This window comes from Erinaceus europaeus, chromosome 16, assembly GCF_950295315.1.
Source record: "Erinaceus europaeus chromosome 16, mEriEur2.1, whole genome shotgun sequence".
NCBI classification, from domain to species: Eukaryota; Metazoa; Chordata; class Mammalia; order Eulipotyphla; family Erinaceidae; genus Erinaceus; species Erinaceus europaeus.
The window spans coordinates 77,276,847-77,297,194 of record NC_080177.1 but is presented as its reverse complement, the minus strand read 5'-3'; the positions used below and the strand labels follow the sequence as shown (position 1 = coordinate 77,297,194).

The 20,348-nt window shown below is 44.7% G+C and overlaps 2 protein-coding genes across 8 annotated transcripts in view; one reads left to right on the top strand and one right to left on the bottom strand.

Moving 5' to 3' along the window:
• The window catches only part of ZNF410 (zinc finger protein 410), a 37,205-nt gene extending 35,663 nt beyond the window's left edge, over nt 1-1,542 (top strand). For 5 of the 6 annotated variants that reach the window (XM_007521733.3, XM_016187537.2, XM_016187536.2 and 2 more), the window contains 2 exons: nt 94-221; nt 945-1,542. In XM_007521733.3, coding sequence (XP_007521795.1) covers nt 94-221; nt 945-983 — 167 coding nt within the window. In that variant the 3' untranslated portion in view covers nt 984-1,542. Of the gene's footprint in view, nt 1-93; nt 222-944 lie in introns of those variants that run through there. The other variant, XR_009545387.1, reaches the window with a different exon arrangement.
• The window catches only part of FAM161B (FAM161 centrosomal protein B), a 29,454-nt gene that overhangs the window by 6,939 nt on the left and 2,167 nt on the right, over nt 1-20,348 (bottom strand). The window contains exons 3-9 of one of the 2 annotated variants that reach the window (XM_060175487.1): nt 19,477-20,027; nt 17,145-17,491; nt 15,223-15,350; nt 11,671-11,832; nt 10,846-10,945; nt 5,445-5,587; nt 3,603-3,775 (exon numbers count right to left, since the gene is read on the bottom strand). In XM_060175487.1, coding sequence (XP_060031470.1) covers nt 3,637-3,775; nt 5,445-5,587; nt 10,846-10,945; nt 11,671-11,832; nt 15,223-15,350; nt 17,145-17,491; nt 19,477-20,027 — 1,570 coding nt within the window. In that variant the 3' untranslated portion in view covers nt 3,603-3,636. Of the gene's footprint in view, nt 1-2,350; nt 3,776-5,444; nt 5,588-10,845; nt 10,946-11,670; nt 11,833-15,222; nt 15,351-17,144; nt 17,492-19,476; nt 20,028-20,348 lie in introns of those variants that run through there. The other variant, XM_060175486.1, reaches the window with a different exon arrangement.

The window sequence follows — 20,348 nt, the reverse complement described above, 5'->3', positions numbered from 1 at the left end:
AGTTTTTAGAGTTCATGAGATACTTGATAATAATGCAAGAATGTGCCTCTGTGGATTCACTTTTCATTGAATCGTTTTCCTGCTGTCTAACAGAGGTGCTTGCAGAAGGATCCCCCCGTACCCTGTCTTCAGTGCCTGATGTGACACATCTCTTGGTGACCATGCAGTCAGGGAGGCAGTCATATGAGGTTTCTGTCTTGACTGCTGTAAATCCACAGGAGGTAAAACTAACTTAAGCTCTCTCTTCTTTTCCTTCCTTCCTTCCTCCCTCCCTTCCTTTTCTTTCTTTCTTTCTTTCTTTCTTTCTTTCTTTCTTTCTTTCTTTCTTTCTTTTTTTTTTTTTAATTGTACAAATAATATCCTGGGACATACTGGTCCTTGAGCAATACAAGGTAATGACAAAATCATTCAAAATAATCGTTTTTCATTTGGAAGGCTGATATGCCTAGGTTGAAACAGCTGGACATCTAGTAATATATTGTTCACTTGTTGAATTAGAACGATCATCTAAATCTAAAAGGAGTTTCATGTTGACTTAAGCAGTCCCAACTCTCTGATCTTGGCAGTGATCTAAAATGCAATGTGAAAGCCAGTCATACTTTCTCAGAATTCTTTGTAGACTCAGACCCAGGAATATACTGGTATACTACTTTTATCTTTTGCCCCCATGATGATCACTGGGACGCCAAGGCTTTTGGACCTCCTGTCAAAGTCTATTAAGTGGGATTCCACAGTCACACTGAATTCACATTCTTGAGCTCAAGAACCACTATCATTGAAAGCTAGGGGCTGGGTGGTGGTTCACCCGATATAGCAGACACTAGATATCTTTGACTCACCTCTTAAGTGCATCCCAGCCCCTACATATAAGTCATTAATTTAGTGTGAATTATTTTTCTATTACTTGGCAGCCTACTCCCATTTTTTTTTTTAATCTTTTACAGTTACTAAACCAAGGAGGTTTAACTGAGAGGAGGACATGAATATGGGTGCTAACTCCTAGAAGAGTGGCTGTCTGATCCCAGGGTGCATATTGCGGGATCCAGGATGCTTTTCCCTAATGACCTGCCAGAACCAAAATGAGCCTCCGAAGGACAAGACCCACTTTCACCTCTGTTCATATTTGCGGCGCAGAAGATGAATGCCAGACTTCTCTTCAGTCTCCCACCTCACCCAGAGGAGGAGGAAAGCAGTGAATACAGGCTGGGTAACTGTACCTACCTCTCTTCCCACTGCAACATTTGGGGATGGACTTCCCCCGAAGTAAATTGGACTATGTATTGACTGAAGTTCCTCAGTATGACTATTGAGAGGAGGTTTTCCTTGGAAGAGCTTTCATTCCAGACTCAGCTATCTTTTCACATGGATGGACAAAGTCCTGCCACCAACTGTAAAACTTCACAAAGAAGTTGAGCTTTCAAGATGCCTTGTTGCTTTAGAGAAGGGAGCAATGTCAATTACCTTGTCACATCCTCCCTTTAGCAACCTGAGTAAGAGACTCTGCCGCTGGGCTGCAAAATAAATAAATTACTTGAACCCCTACTTGGCCACGGCTGAAGCACTGTCTTCTATGCACCTCTTATTTGGTCACATTGCCTTCTTTGTTTATGGAACATACAGTAGCATGTTGAAAGGGTGGGGTTTTTGTTTTGTTTTGTTTTGTTTTAGGCCAAATTACATGACTCAGCATCAATTGTTTTCCCTTTAAATAAACAAAACAGCCCAGTCACTTCTCTGACTCCTTGTTTTAGACAAAAATTATTTCCTTAAAGAAGAGAGAAGAAGGGGGCAGGGAGTTGGGATAGACAGACAGCATAATGGTTGGGCAAAGAGACTCTCATGCCTGAGGCTCCATAGTCCCAGGTTCAATCTCCCACACCACCATAAACCAGAACTGAGCAGTGCTCTGGTTAAAAAGAAAGAGAAAGAGAGAAGAAATAATAGTTCAGGCAACTTTCAGATAATAAGGATACTGATGTACCCTTAGAATTCCATGCAGGCAGAACAGTGCAGGGACGCTATTAGAGTTCATCTTTTTCTCTAGCTGACTAGCTGACTCAACTGGTAGTTGTCTGATTATCATCTTATCACCAGAAAAGACTTCATCTAAGTCTGGGAAAAGGGTGATGATAGCACATATTTTTAAATTTTTCTAGAAAGATTAAAGAAAAAAACACAACAAGGATGTTGCTTCTGTTAGAGTAGGCTTATAAAACCAAGAGAATATCTCGTTACTAATGAGAAGTACTCCAAGGATCAATTACAAGTAGAAAATCCTGCTAAGTTGTTTTAAATTTATTTAAAATGAACTTCATGCCAACACACAGAGTGGTACACTCTACACAGAAAATAGTTAACTGCTATTTTATTTTTAATTATCTTTATTTACTTATTTATTGGATAGAGACAGCTAGAAATCAAGAGGGAAGAGGGTGACAGAGAGGGAGAGACAGAGACGTCTATAGCACTGTTTCACCACTTGTGAAGCTTTCCACTTGCAGGTGGGGATGAATAGGGGTCTCAAACATGGGTCCTTGTGCACTGCAACATGCACTCAGCCAGGTGTGCCACCACCCAGCCCCAACAGCTATTTTAAATAAAGTAATTATAGTTCTTAGTTTAATGCCACACATAATCATCTTGTGCTATGCAGGCTGAGCTTGTGTCAATTACTTAGATTCTTAAAATGACAATTTTTTACTTGCTTGTAGCAGTTTTTTCTAGAGCAGTGGCTTTCAACCTGGGACCTCCCCCTCTCTGCAGGACATTTGGCAATGTCTAGAGACATTTGGGGTTTGTCACATCTGGGGAGAGGGGTGTTACTGTCATCTATGAGTAGAAGTCAGCGGTGCTCTTAAACATCTTACAGTGCACAGGATCACTTCCTCTCCCAGCAATCAACAATGATTCCTCTGACCCAAAATGGTAATGGTGCTGAGGCTAACGAAAACTGTACTGGAAGCTGCAAACTTGTCATCCCCGGCTATTTTGTTTTGCTCACATATTCCCAAGTAGTCTTAAATTTAGTTGTTAATCTGCAGAATTTGACTTAACGTTGAAAAAGCAGTTTATCTGGTAATGGGCCTAAATTCCAGCAGGATTTATATTAAAGATTTAATTTTAGGACTGGGTGGTGGTACACCTGGTAGAGCACACGTATTACAGTGCACAAAGGCCCAGGTTTAAGCCCCTGGTCACCACGTGCTGGGGGGGGGGGCTTTCTGAGTGGTGACACAGGGCTACAGTTATCTCCCATCTCATCTCCCCATTCCCTCTCATTTTTCCTGTCTCTGTCCAATAACTAAATAGGGTTATTTTCATGAGAGAAAGACCAGAACACTGCAGCCCTGGCATAATACAGTATCAGGGACTGAACCTTGGTCCTCTCACATGCAAGTCCCGGGTGCTACTGCTGTCGCATCTCCCCTGAACCTACAGCTTTATACGTGAGCCACACAGAATCCTTAATAGCTTTGCCCCCTTCACCCAGAACTCTCCAATTTAATTGATTTGAATGATACCTCTCACCTGCTCCTTTTCCTCCTCCTGCAAAAGATAACCTATATGGCCTGACTTCACTCAACCCCAAGTCGGCTACTTACTATGACTGAAAAGCAGTAATTTTAGGTGTACTCATTAAGGCAGTGATTTGAGACTATCTTCTGATTCACATGGCAACTCCTCCAGTTCTTTTGGTGGGCTTGCAGGACATTCGAAAGAGTCTTCTAAATCTTCCTGTAGATTTCTGGTGCTTTGTTCTGTAGTTTCATGGTCGCTGTAGAGTAAATGAAAGCATTATAACATTTAATTAATTAAATTTTTTTTGTCTTGTTACTGGGGCTTCACTGCTCCAAACTGACTTTGTCAGAAAGGGGCAGGGAGAGAAAGAAAGAAACCATAGCACTGAAGCCCCCTCCAACAGGACACTAGCCAAGTGAGCTATTTTGCCAGACTAAAGCACTCTTGTCTTAAGGATGATCTCTGCATTTTCATTTTATTTAATATGGATGTAATGGAAAATTTCCAGGGCATCGGCCAAGGGGTGTCACATCTGGTAGAGGGTACATGTTACCATGTGCAAGGTCTCAGGTTCAAACCCCTGGTCCCATCTGAAACCACTGGTACATCTGGTGGTGCACCATTGCTGCAGGTGTCTCTTTAGCCCCTCTCAGCTCCCCTCCCCTCTCAGTTTCTCTCTGTTGCATAATGAAAGAGACCTGACAGGAGTCAGGCGGTAGTGCAGCGGGTTAAGCGCAGGTGGCACAAAACGCAAGGACCAGCTCAAGGATCCTGGTTCAAGCCCCTGGCTTCCCACCTGCAGGGGAGTTGCTTCAAAAGCAGTGAAGCAGGTCTGCAGGTGTCTTATCTTTCCCTCTCTCTGTCTTCCCCTCCTCTCTCCATTTTTCTCTGTCTTATCCAACAATGATGACAATAATAATGACAACAATAAAAAACAAGGGCAACAAAAGGGAATAAAATATAAAAAAAAAAAAAAAGAGAGAGAGAGAGACCTGACAGTACTCCCAGTTGAGTTCAGACATTACCATCCACAAGGACCTGGGTTCAAACCACAGGTCTCTACCTACAACAGAGAAGCTTCGTAAGTGGTGAAGCATTACTGCAGGTGTCTCGCTCCCTGTCTTCCCACTTCCTTTTCAGTTCTCTGTCTTCAAAATAAATGAAATTAAGAAATAATTTAAAAACATCTGTCATGTAGGCACCATGCCACAGCAATAACCCTGGTGGCAAGAAGAAAGAATCGAGTTAATGGAGGTGTGCTTCTTGTCCTTTGACTTTATCAGTGGAGGAAGTGTGCTCATGAATTAAAGAGTGCTAGAAAAAGTTTTACCATTTTACAGGAAGTAAAAATAGGCTTGACTTTTTTTCTTCAGAAGTAATTGAGGGAGTCGGGCGGTAGCACAGTGGGTTAAGCGCATGTGGCGCAAAGCCCAAGGACCTGTGTAAGGATCCCGGTTCGAGCCCCCAGGCTCCCACCTGCAGGGGACTTGCTTCACAAGCAGTGAAGCAGGTCTGCAGGTGTCTCTCTCTCCCTATCTCTGTCTTCCCCTCCTCTCTCCATTTCTCTTATGTCCTATCCAACAACAATGACATCAATAACAACAACAATAAAAAACAACAAGGGCAACAAAAGGGAATAAATAAATATTTTTTTAAAAAAGAAGTAATTGAAATACTTTTGATTGATGCCTTGGGAACTGGAAAAATATTTTAAATTAAATCTAGAAGCTAAACAAACTATGGTTACATTTTATTCACAACTCTATTTCCCAGTGTATTACTTGGTGACCTCTTGATTAGTGTTCCATAAATTTAGGATTGTGATCTCCAAGCATCACTGGCTGGTCAAAAGTGTTCTCCCAGTAGCATTATTAGAGATGACAGTTCAGAGGACTGTCTGCAGGGTAATGGCGGCATCTCATTACCTGGGACAATCACCCACTGGCAGCTGATGCTTCTGCTGTGCAGTCCGAGCACTCAGACCCTTGTCTCTCACAAAGTCTTCATCAAGCCCTGCCTGCTTCAGGGTATCTCGATACCGTTGTTCTGCTTCCTTCCTGGCAAGGTCCTGTGGAAAGGAAATTAATCTGCTGCAGCTGTCTTGAGAATTAGTTGTTTAATCAGTATTTTTATTTATTCATGTGTTAAGGAGAAAGCAAACCAGAAAATCTCTGTCACATGAGATGTAAGGGATCAAACTCGGAATCTTGTACTTAAAAGTCCAGTGCTTAAAAAGACTCAAGTCTGTGCTTTAAAAAGTTTGAGACATACAATCAATTTTCCCCCTCATATTAATTAAATAGTGATTTATATGACTACACTTTAATAGGAGTGTACATAAACACCATTCCCACCACCAAAAGACTGTGTCCCATTCCACCCATCTACCCACCCCTGCTGCCCCGGGAAGCTGAATATCCACCCTCCGCCTCACCCCAGGGTTTTTACTTTGGTGCCTTACTCCAGATTTATAGTCAAATCCTGCTTTTAGGTTCCCTTGCTATTCTTTTTCAACTTCTGTTGATGAGTGGGATCATCCCATACTCATCTTTATCTTTCTGACTTAGCTCACTTAACATAATTCCTTCTAGATCTGTCCAAGATGGGTCAGAGAAGGTGGGTTCATTGTTCTTAATAGCTGCATAGTATTCCATTGTGTATATATACCACAGCCTCAACTTGGATCAACAATGGTAGAGAATGTTCCATCCTCCTAAGGGAGGCTGGGCAACATACTCTATGCTACACATGAGGAAAATGGGTTGATATTGGGGCAGCTTGGAATGTTCCTACGCATGACCACAGAATATGTGCTCAGATTTACAGGGATGCAGAGGTCACATAGGCTTCTAAGCTGAATATGGGCCCCAGACCAAATTAAATAGGTGGGGTTTACAGTCAACAATATTTACACCCCTTCCCCAAATTAGGGAGCTACTCTTCCCTGATCCAGCTTTCTGTCCCTTTTCCAGCCATGACATCATCTCCCCAGACAATAACTTGGATCCACCTGCATATCAGATTTCAAGCTCAGGGGGAAAAAAAAAACTGCGCAAAGCACAAGGACCAGAATAAGAATCCTGGTTTGAGCCCCCAGCTCCCCACCTGCAGGGGAATCACTTCACAGGCGGTGAAGCAGGTCTGCTGGTATCTATCTTTCTCTCCCCGTTTCCCCTCCTCTCTTCATTTCTCTCAGTCCTATCCAACAATGACAACATCAATAACAACAACAATAATAACTACAACAACAATAAAACAAGGGCAACAAAAGGGAAAATAAATAAAATTTTTAAAAGATAAATTTAAAAAAAAAAAACTAGTATAGCCACAGGCCCTTTGGAATATAAAATATGCCTACTAGCTATCTACAAAATGGAAGACCCCCCCCCCCAACACTTCATCTGCACTATTCCAGCCCTTATGTCCATGGCTGCTCAACAATTTGATTGGCTTTGTATGTTAACTCTCTTTTTAGCCACCAGGTTCCAGATGCCAGCATGATGCCGACCAGACTTCCCTGGACAGATGACCCCACCAATGTGTCCTGGAGCTCTGCTTCCCCAGAGACCCACCCCACTAGGGAAAGAGAGAGGCAGACTGGGAGTATGGACTGACCAGTCAACACCCATGTTCAGCGGGGAAGCAATTACAGAAGCCAGACCTTCCACCTTCTGCAACCCTCAATGACCCTGGGTCCATGCTCCCAGAGGGCTAGAGAATGGGAAAGCTATCAGGGGAGGGGGTGAGATATGGAGATGTGGTGGTGGGAACTGTGTGGAGACATACCCCTCTTATCCTATGTTTTTGTTAGTCTCCTTTTTATAAATAAATTTTAAAAATTTTTTAAAAGGAAGAAATTATTTTCATATTCTTGTCCTCTGACTTAATCATCCACTAGCTGATAATGAATGGTTCTGTTAAAAGATGAAAACAAGAATAAATAAATAAATTTAAAGCACCCAGAAAACAGAGTTCACTTGAATGGTGTGCTGCTTTGCTGTGTGGGACCCAGGTAGAAGCCTGGCCCCAACCACGTTATTTGAAGCATTAGTCTTGTGGTTTCTTTTCCTCTCTCTCTGTCCCTATTTTTTTTATTTTTATCTCTAACTGGAAGAGTCAGCCAATAAATAAGTATTTTTTTTATTTATTCCCTTTTGTTGCCCTTGTTGTATTGTTGTAGTTATTATTGTTGTTGTTACTGATGTCATTGTTGTTGGATAGGACAGAGAGAACCAGAGAGAGGAGGGGAAGACGGAGGGGGGAGAGAAAGACAGACACCTGCAGACCTGCTTCACCGTTTGTGAGGTGACTCCCCTGCAGGTGGGGAGCCAGAGGTTCGAACTGGTATCCCTCTGCCGTTCTTTGCGCTTCGTGCCACGTGCGCTTAACCCGCTGCACTACCGCCCAACTCCCCATAAATAAATATTTTTAAAAGGGGCCAGGTGGGATCCAGGCAGTGGCACAACTGGTAAAGCATGTAAGTTACTATGGATGAGGACCCCTGGGTTCAAGCCCCTGGTCCCCACCTGCAGGGGGAAATTTTCATAAGGGTTGGAGAAGTTTCTTCCCCCTCTGTACTTCTGTCTCTATAATAATTAAATAAAGTTTACCAAAAAATAATAATAGAGGGGAGGGGGCAGGTGGTGGCTCACCTGGCAGAGTGCACACATTAGAATGCACAAGGATGTGGGTTCCAATCCCCATCTCTCACCTGCATGCTCGGTGAAGCTTCACAGTCACCAAGATGGGGCTGCAAGTGACTTCACTGTCCTTCTCTATCACTCTCTGCCTCTCACCCTCTATCCATTTTTTTAAACTTTATTTATTCCCTTTTTGTTGCCCTTGTTGTTTTATTGTTGTAGTTATTACTGTTGTTGTTACTGATGTCGTTGCTGTTAGATAGGATACTGAGAAATGGAGAGAGGAGGGGAAGACAGAGAGGGGGAAAGAAAGACAGACACCTGCAGACCTGCTTCACCGCCTGTGAAGCGACTCCCCTGCAGGTGGGAAGCGGGGGCTCGAACTGGGATCCCTAGGCTGGTCCTTGTGCTTTGCGCCACCTGTGTTTAACCCGCTGTGCTACCGCCTGACTCCCTATCCAATTTTTCTTAAATGACCTCCAGTAACAGTGATGTTCTCAAGCAAGCTCCAAACCCCAGAAATAACGCTGGTAGCAAAACAAGCACACAACCAAAGCTTCATTCTATGAGATTTCTAAAATAATAGAAAATAACCTGCAGTCTTAACCCTGTCAGAGTATATAGATGTCAGCATGTAGACTAAGAATAACTTTTTTAAAAGACTTTTTAATATTTATTCCCTTTTGTTGCCCTTATTGTTCTATTGTTGTTGTTACTGTTGTTGTTATTGATGTCATCATTGTTGGATAGGACAGAGAGAAATGGAGAGAGGAGGGGAAGACAAACAGGGAGACAGACACCTGCAGACCTGCTTTCACCACCTGTGAAGCGACTCCCCTGCAGGTGGGGAGCCAGGGGCTCAAACCAGGATCTTTACGCTTAACCCATTGCACTATCTCCCGACTCCCTAAAATATTTTTATTTATTTTAATAAGAGATACAGGGAAGGATGAAGGGAACAGAAGAGAGAGAGAGAGCAGCAGCCAGAGTACTGCTCAGCTCTGGTTTACAGTGGTGCTAGGGATTAAACCTGGGACCTCAGAGCCTGCGGCATCAAAGTCCTTTTGCTTAACCATTAAGCTGTATCCAACCCAACAGTGATCTTTCTTGAAAAAATATATATATACATATTAAGGAAGATGGGACAGGGAAATAACATAGTTGTTTATATGTCAGATCTTTATGCCTGAGGTGCCACAAGTCTCAGGTTCATTCCCCAGCACCTCCACAGACCAGAGGTGATCAGGCTTTGGTTAAAATAACAATAATAGGGGCCGGGCAGTAGTGCAGAGGGTTAAACGCACGTGGTGCAAAGCGCAAGGACCGGCGTAAGGACCCCGGTTAGAGCCTGAGGCTCCCCACCTGCAGGGTGCAGTGCTGTACTCACAGGGTGCTGGGGCCTACACCCAGGGTCTCCTGTGTTGTAAAGCATGTGCTGTACCAGCCGATTTTAAACAATGGAGGTTGCTGTATATATTCGTGAGAATTCAGTGTGTGTATAAATGTGTGTCATGTGTGGGGAAAAGTACACTCAGGAAATGTGTAGATAATGTATTGATAATAAGACAGAAATAGTGCCCAGAATAGGAACCTGGTTACAGAGAATCTCAAGTTTTGTCTGAAACTCTGGAAGGGGATCTGTAAAGCCAAGTATATCCCAGAGTTGCCTGGGACAGCAGCCTCGCTAAGGCTGTTCAAATAGCTCCAGAGCTTCCTTAAGGAGAGTTCAACTAAGTCCAACTTCCCCAAGAATATCTTATTAGCATTTTCTTCCAGCCTGAAAGCCGCCGAGTCTGGAAGGGGGCTTATGGGGTCGTGGTGAGCAGCAGCCTAGCTCTTGGAGACGTGAGACTGTGCGCAGTGTGGGAGGCTGAGGATGCTCAGGGCGTCCACTCTCCAGAAGAGCACTAGCAACTGAAGACAAGATTAGAGGCTTCAGGCAAAGTGGCAAGTCGCTCTTTTAATTTGTTTGTTTATTTGACCTCCAGGGTTATGCTGGGGCTTGGTGCCTACACTGTAAATCCACTGCTCCTGGAGGCCCTTTTTTTTTTTTTTTTTTAATTTTATTGGATAGGATACAGATAATTGAGAGGGGGAGACAGAGGGAGAGAGACAGAGAAACACCTGCTTCACCACTCCTGAGGCTTTCCCCCTGCAGAGTTCGAACCTTGGTCCTTGAACTTGGTAATGTTTTTTTTTTTCTTGCCTCCAGGGCTCAGTGCCTGCATTACAAATCCACTGCTCCTGGAGGAGATTTTTTTTTTCTTTCTGTTGCCCATGCTATTTATTATTGTTGTTGTTGTTATTATTGTCATTGCTGCCATTGTTGTTGGATAGGACAGAGAGAAATCGAGAGAGGAGGGGAAGACAGAGGGAGAGAGAAAGACAGACACCTGCAAGACCTGCTTCACTTCTTGTGAAGGACTCCCCTGGAAGTGAGGAGCTGGGGCTCGAACCGGGATCCTTACTCCAGTCCTTGTGCTTTGCGCCACGTGCACTTAACCTGCTGCACTACTGCTCGGCCCCTAATATGTGTTCTTAACTAGATGTGCAACCACCTGGCCCCCTAATTTTCTTTTTTTTCACTACAGCATTTCTCAGCTCTGGTTTATGGTGGAGCTGATCAATAACTTCTAAGAGCCTTTCAACCAAGCTAGAAATGAGACAAAGGATAATTTAGTTTTACCTTGGTCACTTGTTCAAAGAGATAGGGCCTTGTTTGTATTCTCTTCTTCATTTCCTCTAGTTCTTTCTTATATTCTTTTGTTCTTTTACGGTCATTGTTCCTGGAATTAATAAGATTTTAAAAAATGAATTCCATCTTTTTCTTTTATTTATTGGATACAGAAATCGAGAGGAGACAGAGGAGGAGAGAAGCACAGAGACACTGGCAGCCCTGCTTCACTACTTGTGGAGCTTCCCCTGCAGGTGAGGGGACCAGGGGCTTGAACACTGTAATACGCACACTGTAATACGTGCACTTGGCCAGGTATGCCACCACCTGGTGCTGTTCCATCTTTTTCTTTCTTTTTTTAAAAAATATTTATTTTATTTATTTATTCCCTTTTGTTGCCCTTGTTGTTTTATTGTTGTAGTTATTATTATTGTTGTTGTTGTTGGATAGGACAGAGAGAAATGGAGAGAGGAGGGGAAGACAGAGAGAAGGAGAGGAAGACAGACACCTGCAGACCTGCTTCACCGCCTGTGAAGCGACTCCCCTGCAGGTGGGGAGCCGGGGTTCGAACCGGGATCCTTAGGCCGGTCCTTGTGCTTTGCGCCACCTGCGCTTAACCCACTGCGCTACCGCCCGACTCCCTGTTCCATCTTTTTCTAATACAACATACCCTTCATTCCATTTAAGCAGAGTAACTCCCATGGACACTATAAATTTCTAGCATTATAAATTGGCTGCAACTATAGGAGCCTATACTAGTAACTCCATTTTGCTGCTTTCAAAGCAAGTTATCTGTTGGGCCCCAAGACAGGCACACCAGTGGAGGACGACACTGACCGGTTCTCTTTCAACTTTGCTTTGAAGACCTCCTCCAAGCTTTTATGGGGATCCATGGCTTTTGCACGCAAGGTCACAGATTTAGATATAGCTTGACACTTCTTTTTGTGCATCTCCAACCACTCAGTACCCTCTGCTTTATCCTTTTTTTCAATGGAATTTCTAAAAGGAGGGGGAAAAAAAGAGAAGACAGCTTGGGATTATACTTAAATGCAATTTTAATATCCTCTTTACAAAGTAGGTTGGTGTAGTCTAGAGTGGGAGTAGGGAAATTTGCCACAGGAACATTTTTTTCCTATCTTTTTTTAGGTAAGAATGGGGATGAGGGATGGTGGAGAGGAAGGCCGCAGCACTGAAGCTACCTTCAATGCTGGGGGCTCAGGCTCAAACCCGGTCACACACAGCAAAACAGCACACTATTCCATGTGAACTGTTTTGCTGGCCTCACATTAGCATTTAAATACAATTAAGATTCAGGGCCAGGTGGTGGTTGATTGCACATGTTACAGTGGTTAAGAACATAGGTTTAAGCCCCAAGTCCCCACCTGCAGAAGGAAAGCTTTGCAAGTGGTGAAGCAGTGCTGCAGGTATCTCTCTTTTTTTCTCTATCATCCCTACCCTGTCAATATCTGGCTGTCTCTACCCAATAATAAATAAAGATAGGGAGTCGGGCGGTAGCGCAGCGGGTTAAGCGCAGGTGGCGCTAAGCACAAGGACAAGCGGAAGGATCCCGGTTCGAGCCCCCGGCTCCCCACCTGCAGGGGAGTCACTTCACAGGCAGTGAAGCAGGTCTGCAGGTGTCTGTCTTTCTCTCCCCCTCTCTGTCTTCCCCTCCTCTCTCCATTTCTATCTGTCCTATCCAACAACAGTGACATCAATAATAACTACAACAATAAAAAAAAACAACAAGGGCAACAAAAAGAATAAATAAAAAATAATAAAAAATTTTTAAAAAATAAATAAAGATAATAAAAGTTTTAAATAAAAAGACATTGAAGATTCTGGGATTAAATGCATGACAGATGATACCTTCCCAGGCACTGTGGACATGGTGATTTTCTACCTAGCATATGTTCATTAACTGAACTGAAAAACATGTGAGTTAGAATATCCTTCTATGGGCTGGGGAAACAGCATAATGGTTCTGAAAAAGGCTTTCTTTCATGCCTGAAGTTCTAAGGCCCCAGGTTCAATGCCCATCATCCCCATAAGCCATAGCTGAGCAGTGCTCTTGTTTTTTCTCTTTCTCTCTACATCTCTCTAGCATTAAAATAAAATGAATTATATATATATATGTTTAAATCCCCCTATTTATATAGCCAAACACTCATGGATTTTTCTTTTTAAAAAAGTTTTATTTGTGGTCCGGGAGGTGGCACAGTAGATAAAGCATTGGCCTTTCAAGCATGAGGTCCTGAGTTCAATCCCTGGCAGCACATGTACCAGAATGATGTCTGGTTCTCTCTCTCTCTCTTCCTATATTTCTCAGTAGTAAATAAATAAAATCTTTAAAATTTTTTTATTTATTTATTGGGTAGAGACAGTCAGAAATTGAGAGGGAAGGGAAGGATAGAGAGGGTGAGAGACAGAGAGACACACCTGCAGCATTGCTTCACCACTTGTGAAGCTTTCCTCCTGCAGGTGGGGACTGTGGGATCAAACCTGGGTCCTTGTGCACTGTAACATGTGCGCTCAACCAGGTGCGGCACCACCCGGCCCCAAATAAAATATTTTTTAAAAAGTTTTAGTTAGGGGAGTCGGACTGTAGCGCAGCGGGTTAAGCGCAGGTGGCGCAAAGCACAAGGACCAGCATAAGGATCCCGGTTCGAGCCCCGGCTCCCCACCTGCAGGGGAGTCACTTCACAGGTGGTGAAGCAGGTCTGCAGGTGTCTGTCTTTCTCTCCTCCTCTCTGTCTTCCCCTCCTCTCTCCATTTCTCTCTGTCCTATCCAACAACGATGACAACAACAATAATAACTACAACAATAAAACAACAAGGGCAACAAAAGGGAATAAATAAAATTTTAAAAAATTAAAAAAAAAAACCTTTAAAAAAAAGTTTTAGTTATTTTGGATAGAGACAGAAAGAAATTGAGAGGGAAGGGGGCAATAAGGAGAGAGAGACCTGAATTCATGAAGCTTCTCCCCTGCAGGTGGGGAATGGGGGCTTGACCTGGGTCTCTGCCTGTTGTAACTCTACTGTGCACTCTACTGGAGGTGCCGCCACCCATCCCCTTATTAATGGCTTTTTGTCTATGTGGAAACAAAATTGTATTCTCAATTGCCATTTGCTGAGCTAACTCTACTGAATTAAGTGCAAACAGTAAGTGCTTGTTGGTAATTTTCTGTCTGATTCTCACAACTCTCCTGTGAAGTGTGAATTATGCTCCTCCCCTTTAACAAAAGATAGATTGATTTATCTTAAAGTTTTATATATATCCCCATGAGAGAAAAATAGGCCCAAGCGCTGTTAAGTTCTGGTTATGATGGTATCAGGGATCAAACCTGGAGCTTCTGGGTCCCAGACATGAAAGTCTAGTACACAACTTCTGTGCTTTCTCCTGAGCACTTATTTATGAGGAAGACCACATCACCACTCTGCTCTGGCATACGCGGTTGCCCGAGATTGGACCCAGGACATCAGGCATTCAAGGCTTGCACTCTACCCACCGAGAGGCCTACCTGGCCTCAGCACTGCTTTTATAGGAAAGGAGCATGAGTCTTAAGGAGGATAAACACCTTGTTCAAAACTGAAGTTCCAAGGTCCCGGGTTCAATCCCCAGCACCACCATAAGCCAGAGCTGAGAAGGCTCTTGTTTTTCTCTGAAAAGGCCCAGATCAAAGCCAGGATCTCACACAGAAACTCTTGCCCTGCACCACTGTGCTACGTGTGGTGGACTGGGAGGTGCCCATTTCTACAGAGGACTGCAAATGAGCTGCTTTCAATACACAGACAATTTGGGGTCAACTTGCAGCACTTGAGTTTATTTGAATATTATTCTACAGAGTGTGGCTAGATAGTATAGTGGTTACGCAGAGACTCTAGTGCCTGAGATATCAATCTGGTGCATGTGCTCACACCAGGGATTGAACTCAGGACCTCACGCTTGAGAGGCCAATGCTTTATCCACTGCACCACCTCCTGGACCACTAACCCCTCTTTCTTCGTATTAGACACCTATTACCAGAGATCATTGTTCCAGGCGGCACAGTGCTGGCCCTCTCCACTCCTCCATTGTACCATTCACAACATACAGTAACTGCTTCATTGGTTTTCTGTTTTCCAAACTAGGTATTAAACTGTGGGTTCCACAAAGTCTCTCCCACTTTAACTCTGACACAGAGTAAGTACCCCATGAGTATTTGTTCAGGGATTACTAGGTATTCTCCGGCACTAAGTGTGGAGGGCCACGTGCCCTCCTGTTCTGGCTAGAGAATCTACCACATTGCCTTAGTTCTCTCTGATAATGGGAGCGGGAGGCCCAGGAACAGTGGTTTCCATCATCTGGTCAAGATCTGAGCATCCCGGGTCTTGTGCGGCCTGTCTGCTCACCTGACTGCAGATCCTCTCTTTCTGGTGGCATCTGTGATATGCACAGGCAGGGTATTGGCAGAGAGTGAAGCAAGGCCACTCAGAGAGCGACTCCTCGGCAGGTGTGTGCTAGATGGCTGTGGAGAGTCCTAGAAGAAACAGACATTGGTTGATGTCAGCCAGCGAGTATTTCTCTCTCTTCAGGCTTTAAAACAGTATTTACTGGAGCTGGGTGGTGGCACATCTGGTTGAGCACATGTTACACCGCGCAAGGGCCTAGATTCTAGCCCCTGGTCCCTACCTGCAGGGGGAAAGCTTCATAAATGGTGAAGCAGGGCTGCAGGCGTCTCTCTGTCTCTCTTCCTCTCTGTTTCATCCCACCCCTTCCCTCTTGATTTTCTGGCTGTCTCTATCTGATAAATAAATATGATTTTAAAAAAATTTATGGGAGCCGGGTGGTGGTGCAGCAGGTTAAGCGCACATGGTGGAAAGCGCAAGGACTGGTATCAGGATCCCAGTTTGAGCTCTTGGCTTCCCACCTGTAGAGGAGTCGCTTCACAGGCAGTGAAGCAGGTCTGCAGGTGTCCGTCTTTCTCTCCCCCTCTCTGTCTTCCCCTCCTCTCTCCATTTTTCTCTGTCCTATCCAACGACAACATGAATAACAACAACAACAACAATTATGATAAACAATAAGGGCAACAAAAGGGGAAAATTTTTTTAAATAAAAATTAAACAACAACAACAACATTTATTTATGGATCCAGGCAGTGGTGTACCTAGTTGAGTGCACACCTTACCATGCATGAGGACCCATCTTCACACCCCCCATCTTCAGGGGGTGTTTCATGAGCAGTTAAGTAGGTCTATAGGCTTCTCTCTCTCTTCCTCTCACATTCTCTATCCCCCCAATTTCTATCTGTCCCATCAAATTAAAAAAAGAAAGGAAGAGAGAAAGAAGAAAAAAAAATTCCATTAGGAGGGGTAGATTTGTCATGTAGGCACTAAGTGATAACCCTGGTAACCAATAAATAAATAGATAAATAAATGAAATTATTTATTACCACAAGAGACAGAGAACCAGTGCATTTAACTCTGACACATGTGGTTCCAGGAACCTCATACTTTCAAGTCTGAAGCACTACTGCACTCTTTCCCAGGCCACCTTGGAAGAATTTCTAGGAAATCCTATTAGAGAGGTAAGGAAGCATTCTTGTGGTCTTGAGTTTAAAGGACTCATAGACCTACTTAAAACTGAGCTAGTATTTAAAATAAATTAAGGGATAGGGAAGTACACCAAAGCTCTGAAATCACAGGTTCAGTCCCTAGCACCACTATAAACCAGAGCTATGCAGTGTTCTGGTAAAAAAAAAAAAAAAAAAAAAAGTGGGGGGGGGGCTTTAAAATAAAGACTGGAAATAAATAAAGATTGGAAATAAATAAAGACTGGAAATAAATAAAGACTGGAAACCAGGCAGTGGCAAAACCGGTTGAGTGCACACATTACCATGAGCGAGGACCAAGGTTGAAGCCCCTGGTCCCCACCTGTGGAAAGGGGAAGCTTCACAAGCAGTGAAACAGTGCTGTATGTTTCTCTCTTTCTCTACCTCTATCTCTTCTTTCCCTCTCAATTTCTCTCTGTCTATATCCAATAAATAATTTTAAAAATAAAATAAATTGGGAATAAAAAATGTCATAGTATACTGGGCGGGGGAGTGCAGTAGAAATAGATGAATTGTTAGGTTTTCAAGTGTGAGGTCTTAAGTCTGAGTCCCAGTACTGCATATGCCCAGGGCCTCACCACAATAATGTGTACACTCTACTTGGTGCACCACTGCCTGGCTTCAAGTACATCTATAAAAAATAATAGTAATAATAAAAGGCATAAGAAGGGCCTTCCATTGAGACCTGGCATGCCAGTCCTCCCTCATCTGCTGGGCTCTCACCTGCTTCCCTCCAGAGGTGGTGGCATCGCAGGGCCGTTGAGTGTGATGCAGCCTAGCGGTTCTCAGCAAGAAGGGCTTGTTGTGAGTCGCCTCTCGGGTGTCCCTCCGCTTGGCAGCTCTCTTCTGAAAGGCCTTGTAGAGGCCCTCGTAGTCAGGAACGATCGGGTTCACTCGTGGCTGGAATTCAAAGTTAGTGTGCAGAAAGCCGAGCTTCTCCTCCCGGGTCCGAGTGGCTGTACGGAGTTGTGGGTCAGCCCGGTGACCAGAGGGGGTGATGGGGGAGGAGGCCATCTGGAGCGTGTCTAGGGCTCTCATCTGAATGCGAATTTTCCTCAAGAGCTCAGCTTCTGTGGAGAAAGTCAGGGTGGCGGTAAATGAAAAGGGACCAAGCTTCCTCCAACGACATTTGGAGAACTTTGCTGCTTTCAAATCTAGCAGTAGAATGGAGCCAATTGTCAACTTTTCAGAATTTTATGAGTCAGCTGAAACCATGTGAAAGCCTTAAATTGGTCACAATAGGACTACTTATACCATGAAAAACATGGGCTATCGATAGCATAGTGGTTCTGCAAGAGACTTTCATATCTGAGGCTCAGAAGTCCCAGGTTCGAGCTCTAAAGTCTCTCCTATCCAGCCTCTGGTTCACAATTCCTCAATAAACTTTCTGAAATAGCCTCCTGTCATATCAACCCTCCAGATCTTGCCTGTCCCCTTTAGTTATCTGCGTAGCCATCAGTGATCTTCCTGAAGTTTTCTGCATATCTAATCTTCAGTGGCATGGCCCCTCATGCCCTCCTACAGAAAGCTCTCCCCCACATCCTACCTTTTACTATGTTTTAATTCCTTGAGCATGCTTTTTCCCTCTTATCTCCATTCTCTCTCTCTCTCTCTCTCTCTCTCTCTCTCTCTCTCTCTCTGCTGGCAGACTCTTCCTTCCTCTTCAAATTAAGCATGGCTCATTTTTTAAAATTTTTAAAAATATTTATTTTCCCTTTTGTTGCCCTTGTTGTAGTTTAAGTTATTGTTACTGATGTCATCATTGTTGGATAGGACAGAGAGAAATGGAGAGAGGAGGGGAAGACAGAGAGGGGGAGAGAAAGACAGACACCTGCAGACCTGCTTCACTGCCTGTGAAGCGACTCCCCTGCAGGTGGGGAGCCGGGGGCCTGAACTGGGATCCTTACGTTGGTCCTTGTGCTTTGCGCCATGTGCTCTTAACCCGCTGCGCTACCTCCCGACTCCCAGCATGGCTCATTCTTGAAGGTCTTCCTCAGCGCTCACTTTCTCTGGAAACCTCTGTTTCCACTCCTCATTGCATCACGAGTTGGGTCTCTCGATTAGGTAGGTGCTAGGAACTCAGGCTTCCTCCCTTTAATCTTTGCAAATGACTCATCACATTTATAATTAACCTGCCTACATCTCTCTTCCTCACTTGTTCACACACTCCGGGTCTTTTTATTTACCATAAACGAGTACTCATGGCCTAGCTCCTATCACTGACTGAGCCTGAGTCCCTTCATGGAGCAGAGGGAGTCAGGGTGGGAGCATTCTCAAGAGCAGGTGGCTAGTGGTAGCCAGGTGGTCTAAGCTGGTCCCTGATGTTTCTTTGGTTCTCTTTTTAAATGTTTTTATTTTATTTGTTTAATTGATATCAGAGCGATCACTTGAGCTTGGTACCTGGTCAACAACTCCACCACTTCCAGGGACCATTTTTTTCTTTCCTTTTTCTCCTTCCTCCCTCCCTCCCTCCCTGCCTCCGTTTCTTCTTTCTCTTTTCTTTGATAGAGACAGAGAAACTGAGAAGGTAGGGTGAGTTAGAGAGAGAGAAAGAGAGAAACATCCAGGGTGGAAGGGAGACAGCATGATGGTTATGCAAACAGACTCTCATGCCTGAAGCTCCAAAGTCCCAGGTTCCATCCCCCGCACCACCACCACCACCACCACCAGTCAGAGTTGAACAGTGAGTGTTCTAATAAAAAGAAGAGAGAGAGAGAGAGCCCCACAATACTGCTTCACCATTCATGAAGCTTTCCCAATGGTAGCTGAACCTCTGCTTTTTCTGTGCTACCTCAGAGGCATTCCATTCACTTGTTTCAAGAGAAGTAAACCGGACAGAGTTGGGGATGCCGAGGATTTCTCCCTCCTCTCTCCCTACCAGACTTGCCCACTGCAGACACAGGTCAACACTACCTTATGGCCTGCACTGAGCATGGCCTTTTGCAGGTTTGCCTGAACAGCTCATTTCCAAGTCAGGCTGACCTGGACGTAACCCCCCACAGCACCTACAGGTACCCCCAGGAAGAAGGCAGTGAGATGACAAGGGCATCTTTACCCTGCAGTTTATCCCCAAGGGCTGGCTCCAAAATGGACTTAGGGATCTTTCTGGTGGTCTTCTGCTTAGGAATCTTGGCCTTGGTGGTGGCAGTCAACACCCTCTGCTGATTGGCTTCCTTTCGTTGCTCCTCCTTCTCTGAGAAGCTGAAGGGCTTCAAGGAAGAGAGAAGCAGCTCTTTCCTTTTCTGAATTCCTGCCCTCCTGCGGGCCTCCTTGTGCTCCATGATCTCCTGGTAGAGGGGCAGGTAGACGTGGGCAGGTACAGGCTGTGCCCGGAACTGCCGGTGGCACTCAGCCTCCTCCTGCCCCTGCTTCTGGGCCTGCTGCCTCTCACACTCAAAGGCGGCAGGGGAGGCCAGCCACTGGGCCTTCTTCCGGGCCTCGCGCAGCATCATGTGGAATGGCTGAGGCACGGTGATGGAGGATGCCCAGGAGCTGACACTTCTGTGCTGGGAGGGAGACCTGGAGCCAGAGTGTGGCTGGGGCTGAATCTTGAGACTGTTGGAGGGAAGGCTGTTGAGGGAGCTGCAGCGCCTTGTGGAGTCACGCCTGGAGGGGAGAGAACAGGCAGGAGGAAAGCACATTCCAGCTCACCCTCCTGCTGTCCCCCAGTCCACCCTTCAGCAGGCTGCAGCTAGTCTGATGTCACAGCCACACATTTCTCACAAAGACTCCCTGATTCCCATGGGGCAGCCCTGGTATGAAATCCCTTCCCAGAATTGATCCCAAAACTGCTACTGTTTGAAGCAAGATTTGAACTTGGGGCTATCTTACTCTAATACTTTGCGCCTTGCACTCTGTCTCAAAAGCAAAGATTATATGGTGTAGTGGCAGTTTTTGGATCAGTTCTGGGAAGGGATTTCCTTGGTG